Raw genomic sequence first — 12625 nt, 5'->3', positions numbered from 1 at the left:
TTAATACCAGGATACTAGTAACTTGGCAGGAACAAAGACACAGGCTGGATACAGTAGAGAAGGCAGAGTCATTTTACGAACAATATTTTGGACCATAAGAAGAAGAGAGATGTAGAGAGGCAAGAGGAACAAAACTAGAAGAAGAGAAGGGAAAAAACCAGAGAGAACTAGCTAAAGAACAACAAGAAAGGGCGTTAAGAGAAGGAGCAAGAGCCAAGGAGACGAAAGAACAAATGAAGATGAGAGTGGCTAGATCCCTGAGAACCCATCAAAGAAAATAAATAAGCAAGGGCAACAACAGAAAGGAGGGGGAAAGAGGAAGGAAATGAAGAAAGGGTAAAGCAGAGAAAATGCGGGTAGGGAATTAAGAGTAGGAGAGAAGGTAAGAAAGAGGAGAAGGGAGGAATAGAAGGGAAAGAGAGGGGAAGAAGAAAGAAGGAGAGGAGGGAGGAAGAAGGTAGAGAAGAGAGGTTGAGAAGGTCGAAGGAGTAAGGTTGTTGTAAAATAAGATGGAGGCATGTGGTGGCAAGAAAGTGATCCAAACTGTAGTATGTATGTATGTATGTATGTATGTATGTATGTATGTATGTAATGTGTGTGTGTGTGTGTGTGTATGTATGTATGCATGTATGTAAAAATGAGTATAGAGGTTAATGCTGAATAGATAAATGTTAAATAATAATTATAAGAATATATATCTATGAATGAATTTGAAAGGGAAAAAATAAAAAACTATTTGCTTGCAAAGTTACAATAGCACTGACAAAAGTGACTTATGATCATTAGTCATACTTATGACCATTACAGCATCTTCATGGTCTTGTGATCAAGATTCAGATGTTTGGCATATTTATGATGTTTGCAGTGTGTCAGGATCATGTGATCCCCCTTTCCGACCTTATGACAAACAACGGGACATCAGATTAATTTAACAACTGTGTAACAGCTGCAATGATTCACTTAACAACTTGGGAAGAGAGGCCGTAAAATGGGGCAAAATTCACTTAGCAACTGTCTTAGCCACAGAAGTTTTGGGCTCATTGTGGTTGTAAGTTGAGGACTACCTGTGCATATTTCAGAGGACCCTGTCTAGTTCCTGAGATTATACAAGCTGAAAAGAATTTGAACTGCACAAATGAGGAAGTGTAATTCCCACCCAAGGCCAAATATAGAATTTCCTCAAAAATAAATTTAAGACAGTTCCTCCCCATACAGGCCCACATAGCCTTCACACACTGGGAGAGGATCTCAATAGCCTCATTTGGCTGCCCTGGGATCAAATATATACTTGATATTAACAGTATATTAATGATATTGTACCCCCAATCTGATGGATGACTTCAGCTTTCATATACATGTTGAATGAGAGAAGTAAAGCCTTGTAGCACTCACAAAGAAGGAATTTAGGATTAAAATTAGGGTTAGTGTTCGTGTAAGAGTTAGTGTACTCTTACTGCAACAACCAACACTGACTAGAACCAGCCCTGAAGGAAGGAAAGATACACAAATAGTGCCCCATTCCCAATGCCTGAATCAGTTTAGAAGGATACCATGTTCAACAATTCTGAAAGCCATTGAGAGATCAAGAGTATAAGTATGGGTACATGAACTCCATCCTAGTTGAACACAAGTCATCTATAAAGATAGGTTGCCTCCATACTAAATCCTGACTTGAAACTTGATTGAAACAAGTCTAAATAATTCACTAACTCCAGACTTCTTTCCGCCTGCACCTACTGGCCTGGTTGACACCAGAAATTGGGGACTTGATTAAGGAAGCAGCAATTGAGGTCAACACCTGGGCTGATCACAATCCACTCTTATTGGTGTGGAAGGGAGTAAGGCAGGGGAGGAAGAGAAGGTGGATGATGAATACAGAGATAGTGAAAGAACAAGAATTTCAGCAAATGTTTAAAAGGAAAATGAGGGTTTTTTTTGAAGAAAATAGGAAAGGAGTAACCCCACAAATACTTTGGGATACGGCCAAGGCTTATATGAGAGGCCTAGCTATTAAACATACAATAGGTACCCACAGGAAAAAATTAGAAGAGAGGGCAAAATGGGTAACTAAACTGGAGGTAGTAGAAAAAGCCTTGCAACAGAACCCACTAGACGATAGGAAAAAAGAAGAAATGGCTAGAATTAAGCATGGGATCTCTCTTTTAGACCAGGAGGATGTCGCTCGAAAACTTAGGGGGATTAAGCAAAACTTTTTTGAGCATGCTAACAAACCGGGTCGCTGGCTCTCTTATAGACTTCGAAAAGAAAGAGAGAGCAGACGTATAGCTCAACTGCAGAATAGTAAAGGGGAATTAGTAGAAACCAAGGGGGAGAAACAGGAAATTATCCAAGGCTTTTTTCAGCAACTATATAGTAGGGAAGAAGTTTCTGAGGTCCAAATTAAGGAATTTTTAGATAATGCAAATCTACCCAAGATCTCAAATGAAGCAAAAGGGGTACTGAACCAAAAGATAACATTAGAGGAATTAGAAAAGGCAGTCAAAAAAATGGGAAACAACAAAACTCCTGGCATGGATGGTTTGCCAGTTGAAATCTATAAATCTTTTTTGGAAATTTTAGGACAAGAGATGATAGCAATATTTAATGCTGTCTTGACGGATTCTATTGCACCGAAATCATGGGCCGAGGCTTATATAACCCTTTTGCCTAAAGCTGGAGCTGACCGTACCCAAATTAAAAACTATAGGCCCATTTCACTTTTGAATGTGGATTATAAAATCTTTGCAGCTATATTGGCAGATAGACTCAAATTTTTCCTTAACAAATTTAGACACCCTGATCAGAATGGCTTCCTGCCGTCAAGGCATTTGAAAGACAATGTCAGAATTATTTTGGATGCCTTAGAATATTATGAAGCTCGGCCAGATAAACAAGTGGCCTTTATGTTTCTTGACGCACAAAAGGCTTTTGATCGGGTAAATTGGAATTTTATGTTGTCACAACTAGAAAACATGAAGTTTGGAGAAAGCTTCTTAAATGCAATTCGGGCAATTTATGTACGACAAACCGCGATAATATTGGTAAACGGAGAAGAGGCGGGTGACATTGAGATTGGTAAAGGCACAAGACAAGGATGCCCGCTATCCCCCCTACTGTTTATCCTCACATTAGAACCCCTTCTTAGAATAGTGAGAAGCGTTACACAAATTAAATAATTCACTAACTCCAGACTTCTTTCCGCCTGCACCTACTTCTCTAAAAGGGAAGGTTGGAGACAGATTAGTAGTTGTCTAAAGCTATTGTGTCCAAGGATGGCCTATTGAGGAGAGACTGTAACACAGCTTCTTTTAAGCTTGGAGACCTAGTTTTTCCCTCACACTATAGCATGGAGTCAACCACAGAACATCTCTTTGGCCACTTTCACAACATAGGAGGGACATGGATTCAGCACATAATTGGCTTAGCTAACAGTGAAGAACCTTATAATTTTTCATATAATTAAATAACCATATTTATACATACCTAGTAAGACTATCAATAAAAAGATGATTTGCATGGGTAAAATCAATCTATCGTGATTCCAAACACTCTACTTAAAAGTCAGGGAAATAATTACTTGATTTCTATCTGTAGACATATCTGTATTTATCTTAGATGCAGCAATTTAAATATAATTTTTTTGACAATTATTTTGTCAGAAAATTCTATGAATCTATTAACTCTTCCACTATCAATGTCCAAATATTAAGACATATTCAATCTGAAATCAACAAGCTATTTCACAAAGATAAAATTTAACCATACATTGTAAGTCAGATGTAATGAAGCTTATCATGGGTAGCAAACCAAAATAAAGAAATTACTTACGCCCATCGATCCCAATATATCTTATTAACTTTTTCCCATTGGGAAGTAAGTTGAATCAGCTTTTCCTCAATTTTCATAGCTTCACCAGGTGTGGGACTTTTCAGAACTGCAGGCTTTTTGTTCTGAATGATTTCAATTTGATTTGAATATCTCCTTTTGGTATCCTTAATTTTCTACAATTCAAGAGGTGGAGGAGAACAGGAAAGAACCTTATAAGAGATACATAGATGTTGAATTATTAAATAAATTTCTACTTCTATAATACTTCTATATTTTGAACAAAATCAATCCATGTTAAAAGAGGAGAGAGAGAAATGAAAATAATTAAATTCCCTTTGGCATTTGAGAGGATCTTGCATTAAGAAAGAAAAACAATCCGGAAATGAAAGGAAGGATTTTGTTCTTTTTGGTGTACATTATCTAAGAGTCAGAAGGACTGATATTTCAAGTTTGTATGGTACTTGCATTGGGATGCGGTGGCTCAGTGGCTAAGAGTGTCAATCAGAAGGTCAGCAGTTCAGCGGTTCAAATCCCTAGTGCTGCATAATGGAGTGAGTTCCCATTACATGTTCTTAGCAATTGGAAAGCATGTAAAAATGCAAGTAGGAACCACCTTTGGTGGGAAGGTAACAGCATTCCATGTGCCTTTGGCATTTAGTCATGCCGGCCACGTGCCCATGGAGACCTCTTTGGATAGCACTGGCTCTTCGGTTTTGAAATGGAGATGAACACCTCTCTCTAGAGTCAGGAATGACTACCACATATGTGTGAGGGGAACCTTTACCTTTATGGTACTTGTGGAGTATTTTAAACATCTGAATTTTATTTTTATTTTTATTGATTTAATAAGTAATTAACAAATTGTCATTTAATGTTAAGAGGAAATGTTTGGTCCTATGTACCAAAATTGCACTGAAGTAATATAAGATACTATAAAAGCAAGAATCAGGCCAATGCTACAACTGTCTATTTTTAACCTCACTTTCACTTGCACATTCTTTCCTAATTGTAGAGAATATATCCATTGAAGTCAACATCATTTGATAATCATCTGTTTCTTGGCAGCAAAGATCCCAAATGAAACCACGCTTTATCAAATGCATTTTATTTTCATTGTGAATATAAAGATATGAAAGTTTAGGGAAGCCCATTAGTAGATTAGGAAATCATTGGGAACAAAATCCTTATTATTCCTCAAAAACCAATAATTTCCCATCACTATATAGTATTCACTTTATTTGATAGTTAAGAACATTTTCTACATGTTCAGTTTTTCTACTGTTTGTTTATCAAGTTTCAATCAAATATTTTTATCCCAAACATTAAATTGGAAATTTATTTCATTTCCATAGGTTGAAAGATTGCACTTATTCCTAAAAAAGAAATAGAGCCATTGGATCTCATTTATGTAAAGGTTTCTTCATTGTTTCTTTGCCTTACTTGGTAGAACCCAGATGTGCATTTCTTTGATAAAAATGCAAATGCATTTTGGAAAACATTGTCCTGGATGAATACTAAATTTATAATCATATTTCAGCTTTTTATTCAAATACCATAAAAGTAAGAAGCAGAGCTTCTAGTATTCATAAATGAAAAAGAAAAATCCTTTGTCAAACCACAGTCTTGAATATATGCTAGAACTATGAATTATAACATTCATAAATCCAGTATATTTAAAATTAAAAAGGCATTCTTGCTGAGCAATGACTACAGTGGTTAATGAGTAACTACCATAAAACTTGTTATCTATATAACTATCATGATAAAGAAAGAGAAGGGGAGAGGGAGAAAACACCATGGGGTCAGAGAGATGGAAGAAGAACAAAGATGAAAGGCAATTCTTTTCTCCTCAGTTTCATTTTCAAAGGAATCTTCTCTTGAATTCATAATTTGTATATATGCTAGTTATCCATGACTTTTTGACTGAGAAAGCCTGGTTTTTAGATGATGTACAAAAAAAGGGAAAAACACAATAACTGCAGATAAACACGATAGAGAAAGCAGGCAGAACAGGGATTCTGGAATTCTTTTTCATTCATCTGTGAAAAATGTTTAAAGGAGTAAAATATTGCATCTCTGTGTTACTGTCTTACTGTTCTCCCACTGTGTTCTGCATCTCTGTGCAGCACTGGAACAAGCTGCAGATCATCACTAAGTCATGTCATCAGAAATAAGCAGAGAGTTTAGAATGGAGAGATTTCTAACATTCTGATTTGCTGTTGTCTCTGTCAAGGGAATGCCCTGAGTGATTTTCTTTTTCCTCAAAATTATTTCTTCATAGGTTAAAATTGTTCAGTTTTGTGGAAAAAAATATTTCATTTATTGTGCACAAAGTAGTCATAAAATATAGGATTCGCATGGTTGTTTTAAAAAAAATACAGAATGTGGTTCTGTTGTAAAAATAGGTCTTTGAAACGGAATCTTCTAGGAAATGTTAGGATGTAACAAGTGAATATGGTTGGTTGATATAATTTCATCTTTGTAGTATTTGAATACATTTAGATACAGTTGGATATGGATATGTGTCCATACGTGTGCATCAGGGGTGGGTTTCAATTTCTTTTACTACCGGTATGGTGGGCATGTGACTGAGTGGGCATGGCCAACTTGACATCACCCATGCACACTCAGTCACATGACCCCACCTCACCAAGCCATGCCCACCGAAATAGTGGCAAAAGGTTTTGATGGGGACGAGGACATACCAGGCTGGGGCTCTTTGCTGTCTTTTTTTTTTGATCACCAGAGCATGATCAGAGTGGCGTGTTGCTCTGAGAAGCCACATTCAGACAGCTCCTGCTGAAGCCTGCAGAGTGCTTCTTGACGCTGGGGGAAGGCAAAAACACCTCTGTTTTTGTGGAAAATGGCCAGTTTTTTTGCAAAAACAGGAGCATTTTTGCCTTCCCCCAGCCCTGCTGAAGCCTGCAAAGTCCTTCTGGGGACTCAGGGAAGGCAAAAATGCCTCAATTTTTGCAAACAAAGGCAAAAAATGGCCCATTTTTTGTAAAAATGAAGGTGGTTTTGCTTTCCCCTAGCCTCCAGAAGTACTCTGCAGGCTTCAGCAGGAGCCAGCAAAGCACAGCTTCTCAGAGCAGCATGCCGCCCTGATCACATGCTCCGGGGATCCAAAAACAACGCTGGTAAAGCCAGCAGCTTCAGGGGGCTCCTTCCCTCAGTGATTCGTTTTCTTACCTCTAGGTGCTACACCAGCTTTGTCCTTAAAGGCTGCTGCTCCATGGCTTTTGATCTTTCTTGGGCACAGAGAAAAGTGACCCTTGAAGGGATCAAGCCTGCTGCTGAATTTGGAAGCTGTGAGGCCTCTTTTCCACCCAACCACCGGTGCAGGGTGCCAAAAAGACCTCTGGTCACTGCCACCATCTTCGCGCATGCACAGCTTTCTTCTCACCAGCTGGAGGACTTTTTGGCACCCAGTGGCTGAGTGGAAAAGAAGCCTCCGATCCTCTGGCACTCAAAGATGCAGCTGAGAGGTTTCTTTGCCAGCCAGCCACGTCCTAGCTCCGGTCAGCTTGCCATCCAATGGACGCGAGCAGTGCCAGGTGCCCGGTTCGGAGGTGTGGCCAGCCTGCCGGTACCACCAGTTTGGAGATCCAGCCCTGGTTTTTACTATCGGTTCTACTCAACCGGTCCAAATCAGTAGTAACCCACCTCAGATGTGGATACTTAAAGGAGGTGTAAGTATGTGCATATAAGAGGACCAATTTGGTTTAGTGGATAAGGCATTAAGCTAGAAATTAGGAGACTCTGAATTCTAGTGTTGCCTTAAACTCAAAGCCAGCTGGGTGATCTTGGGCTAGTTATTTTCTCTCAACACTAGGAAACAAGCAGTGCCATGTCACTTCTGAAAAACCTTGCCAAGTAAACCACAAGGACTTGTCCAGGCAGTTTCTGTGCATTGGACTTTATTGAAGAAAAAGAAAATATCAATTGGAGAGTGACTGTATGTAATTAATATATTTATTTAGCCAAACATATTTTATGCCTAACTTGGAACACATTTGAGTTTTGCAAAATGTTTCATCACCTCATTTACTCCATTAAAAATTATGCTTTCCAATTTTTTTTAAAGAATGGAAATATCCAACTTTTACTGTAAGTAGTGGAACACATTATTTAAATTGTTTGATTTCTTACCTTGAGATCATTTTCTTTTCTAACAAGATTTTCATAGTCCTTTCCCTGAAGGATAGGAGAATTAAGGAAGTTTTCCAAGGTGGACAAAGCTTGTAGAAGCTGTTGGATCTCTGCCAGGTATGCAGAAGGCACATAAGAAGTTTCCATTGACATACCTTCAGTCATCAGTACAGTAGTCTCCTCATGAACAGTTTGCTAGTAAAGATATACAACAGAAATCTTTCTTTAGATTGATTATATTTTTACAAAGCAAATCTTTATCAAGGTTTATATATATTTCTAATATTCCACATATAATAATCCAAATTAATTTATTTAAATTCAAGTTTTTATGCCTCTTATTCACATCTTAGGTATGTGTTTGAATAAAGAACAATTGCAAAATAGTACTAGTCATGGTCCCAGGATTATAAAAATGAAACTAAGGAATATATTTGAGGCTTCTCATTTTGCCCATAAAAAATGTTAGAAAACATTTCAACATGTCAACATGTCAAAACATGTCAAGGAAAAATGTACTTTTTGCGTATGACAGATATGCAGTGCAGGTTGAAGATGGATGATCATTTAAACATGAGTCAGCAATGTGCAGCAGCAGCCAAAAATATTAATACAATCCTTGTTTGTATAAACAGAGGCATAGAATTAAAATCATGTGAAGTTTTAGTACTGCTTTATAAATCCTTAGTAAGATCACACCTGGAATACAGCATCCAGTTTTGGGCACCACATTACAAAAAAGATGTTGAGAGTTTGGGAAAAGTGCAATGATTATTAAAGGCCTGGAGACAAAAACATATGAAGAATGGTTGCAGAAATTAGGTATGGCTAGACTAGAGAAAAGAAGAACTAAGGTTGGCATGATAACAGTTTGAGGGGCTGCCATGAAGAGGGGGGTCAACTTATTTTCCAAAGCACCAGAAGGCAAGGCAAGAAACAATGGATGGAAACTAACCAAGGAAAAAGCAACCTAGAAAGAAGAGAACATTCCTAACAGTGATAACAATTAATCTGGAACAGCTTGCCTTCAGAAGTTGTAGGTGCTTTGTCACTGGAGGTTTTTAAGAAAAGACTGGACAGCCACATGTCTGAAATGGTATAGGGTCTCCTGCTTGAGCAGAGGGTTGGACTAGAAAACCTCCAAGGTCCTTTCCAGCTTTATCTGATTCATTGGTAGGGAAGGGGTAGGGAGGGTGTCCAAGGGTATGTGAGAAAAATGACATAGGTCAGGAAAGGTTGGGAGGGTTCATGAGGCTCTGTGAGGATGCACAAGAATCACAGTGCAAGTCAGGGAGGGTTGAGGATGCATGAGGGTGCAAGAGATAAGAGCAGTGTTGCAGATTGGGAAGAGTGGGGTGTGCAAGGATGCAAAGGAATATGCAAAAGGTGTGGTACAAATCAAAGAGGGTGCATAGGAGTGTGAGATGTGCACAAGAGATGCCATGCTGGTTTGCAAGGGTGATCAGGAAAGGTTTGCAGAGGTGTAGCATGGATCAATGAGGATGCGTGGGAATGTGCAAGTACTAGCATGGTATGAAAGCAGTGAGGTTGGGGAATGTTGCATGTGTAAGGAAGTCTTGTAACCTTGACTGCCAGCTTCCCAACTAATGTTTCCAGAAACCCAGCAAAGAAGAATTGAAAATGGCAATCACATGATCACAGGGTGCTTGGCAAGCAGTCATAAGTGTGAACAGATTGCCAAGCTCCAAATTGCCATCACATGACCATGGGGGTGCTGGGATGGCCAGAACTCTATAACCCCATTTGTTCAGGGCCATTATAACTTGAAATGGTTGCTGATTGAATGGTTGTAAATTGAGTGGTACTTGTAAATGAATTCCCTATTTTCTTCTAAATCCCTTTCCACTTAACAGTCATGTTCATGTTATTGTTGGGTCGAACTTGAATGTATGCTATCATGTCTAGGATATTACAAAGTTTCCTTAATTCTTTGTTCTGGAAATGTTAAGAGTTTATAAGACTGAATACTTATGTGTTGTTATTATTCGGCATGCATTACTGTGTTGTTATTATTCGCCATGCATTACTGAGTCGGTATGCATTACTGTACTTCACATACTATTGTTGTAAGTTATATTGTAATTGTATATATGTTTCAGTTACTGTAAATATAAATATTGCTTATAAAATGTTGCTTTGGATACTTGTTTTTGTGTATTTGTACTTTGTACTTTGTTTTTTATAGATGTTGAACTTCACAAGGCATTTAGAAATATAATGCCTTTGGGGAGGAGGGGCCAATGTCGCAACGGTACGCACACGAACTTCGGTTCCCTAGAGCAGTGTTTTTCAACCACTGTGCCGTGGCACACTAGTGTGCCGTGACATAGTGTAAGGTGTGCCGTGGGAGAATTACTTTATATATAGTCAATATAGGCACAGAGTTAAATTTTTTTAACATTTTCTAATGGTGGTGTGCCTCGTGATTTTTTTCATGAAAAAAGTGTGCCTTTGCACAAAAAAGGTTGAAAAACACTGCCCTAGAGGAGCGGTGATATCCTACAGCTGTGGGGTTCTGTTCAGAGGTTAGAACTGTCTCAAAGGGACAGTGAGGAATGGGGGCATGGGCAGATGTGAAGGGGGTGCTGCAAATCCCCTGGAATGTCTGCAATAGCTCCCGACCCGGTGGCTAAGAAGACAGCCATTGTGAGCTGTCAGAGTTGGGGCGACCTCACAAAGAGAGAGAAGAAAGTGGCTTGGAGCATCTTGGTGAGATCATGATACTATCCTGGGGCACATTGTATTCAAAAACTTTTTTTTCTCCCTGATTGACTGAGAACAAAAGAGAAGGCAAAGGGAGGGGGGGGTAGATTAGCTCTCCACTCCAAGAAGCAGCGGTGAAGAAGCAAACAACAATATTAGATAAATTACTCATCAAATAGTTTTGGGAGGAGGGTTTGGAGAAACAGAGAGCATTCTGGACAGATTTGATTGCTAGTGAAACTTTTAAATCTTGACATTGAATATTTAAAGAATATTTAAAGAATTTGGAACTCTGAGGTTGCTCTTGGATTCCCCCCCCCTTACCTATTCTTTTCAGTAATAACATTGCCATCTAGTGGCAACAGAGAGAACATAATAGAAAAAACAAAGTTAGAAATAATGACCTTGGATAATGCATAGTGACTTGATAAACAGAGTGGTGATAAAAACTGCCACATAAGACAAAACACCAGCTGTGGATTTATTTTTTGTGCTTTTGTTTTCCACTTTCCTAATTACAACTTTGAAGTTTTGGAACTGTTTTGGAACTGTGGAGCTTTTGCTTGTATTAAGAATGAAAGTTATTTTCCTTAAGTGGATCTGTACCTGGTTCCTTTTTTAAATCAATTCATTTCTTGCTTTTTCCTTGTAAATTTCCACATAATGGGTACTTATTGAGTTTTTCTTTTCCTTTTTATTTTTTTCTCTCTCCTTTTTTCCCTCCTCCTGTTAGAGTTGGAGGGAATAAGGGGGATTAAAGACTTCTTTTTTTACAATTGTGGTCAATTTTTCACTATTTTTTCCTTTGCGCTTTTTGTTGAAATTTGGTCATTTCTTTCTTTCTTTCTATTCTTTATTACAATTGGATTAGGGTACAAGAACCGAAAGTTTGGAGGAAATAAGGGGAACTAAAGAAATATTTTTATTTTACAACAGTGGCCAATTTTTTTCTTTGCGCTTTTTGTTGGAATTTGTTTTTTTTCTTTTTATTTTAGTACTACAATTGGATTAGGGTAACAAGAACCTGAAGCTTGGCCCACCAGACTTGGAGAATTGATCTTCAAAATTTGGAATTTTCCCCCCTTTTCTCTTCTTTTTTTTAAATTTTTGGATTGCAAAAATAAATCAACAAGATGAAGAAGATAACACCATATTCTTCATCGACAGCAACAATCTCCAGTCCCACAGGACAAAAATAATCAAATATGACAAACCAACAAGAGAAAGTCAGTATGGAGTTAAAGAGTATGTTACAGTATGTTATGCATGAAGACCTCAAAGAAAGAATAAACAAAGTGGATGAAGATTTGAAAGAGGTTAAAGAGATAATGGGAAAAAATGAGCAGAGATTGCAGAAAGTGTAGGAAAGGATGGAAACAACAGAGAAGAAAATGCAGGAGATGGATTATAGACTGACAACAGCAGATAAAAATCAAGAAAAGATAAATATCTCTTGGGAGATGGACAAGGGTGATTTAAGATTCAGTTTCAGTTTCAGTTTCACTTTATTTGTATGCCGCCCTTTTCCCTGGGGGGACTCAGGGCGGCTCACAGTTCAAAGGTGGGGGGGGGAAGGACAAACAATTTACAACATAAAAGCACTACATCATTTAAGAACTCAACAGTCATACAATTCGAGTAGGGGTTAGAGTCTTTAACCCCAGGCCAGCCGGGAAAGCCAGATTTTAAGTGCGGTACGGAAGGTCTGGAGGGTGGTGAGGGTCCGGATCTCCACGGGGAGTTCGTTCCAGAGGGTCGGAGCAGCCACCGAGAAGGCTCTCCTCCGGGTAGTTGCCAGTCTACACTGGCTGGCTGATGGAATTCGGAGGAGGCCTAATCTATGCGATCTTATCGGTCTAGTGGAGGTAATTGGCAGTAGGCGGTCTCTCAAGTACCCAGATCCAATACCATGAAGGGCTTT

General features: G+C 38.6%; 1 protein-coding gene across 6 annotated transcripts in view; it reads right to left on the bottom strand.

The window, feature by feature from the left end:
• Window positions 1-12625, bottom strand: part of DMD (dystrophin) — a 1286665-nt gene that overhangs the window by 634781 nt on the left and 639259 nt on the right. For all 6 annotated transcript variants that reach the window (XM_087721810.1, XM_087721811.1, XM_087721815.1 and 3 more), the window contains exons 41-42: window positions 7981-8175; window positions 3829-4001 (exon numbers count right to left, since the gene is read on the bottom strand). In XM_087721810.1, the coding sequence (XP_087577936.1) occupies window positions 3829-4001; window positions 7981-8175 (368 nt within the window). The remainder of the gene's footprint in view (window positions 1-3828; window positions 4002-7980; window positions 8176-12625) is intronic.

The sequence above is a fragment of the Thamnophis sirtalis genome, unplaced genomic scaffold (assembly GCF_051295495.1).
Source record: "Thamnophis sirtalis isolate CommonGarterSnake01/CBP01778 unplaced genomic scaffold, rThaSir2_p1.2 scaffold_8, whole genome shotgun sequence".
Classification (NCBI taxonomy): domain Eukaryota; kingdom Metazoa; phylum Chordata; class Lepidosauria; order Squamata; family Natricidae; genus Thamnophis; species Thamnophis sirtalis.
The sequence above is the reverse complement of the archived record's forward strand: the minus strand, read 5'-3'. Positions and strand labels throughout refer to the sequence as shown.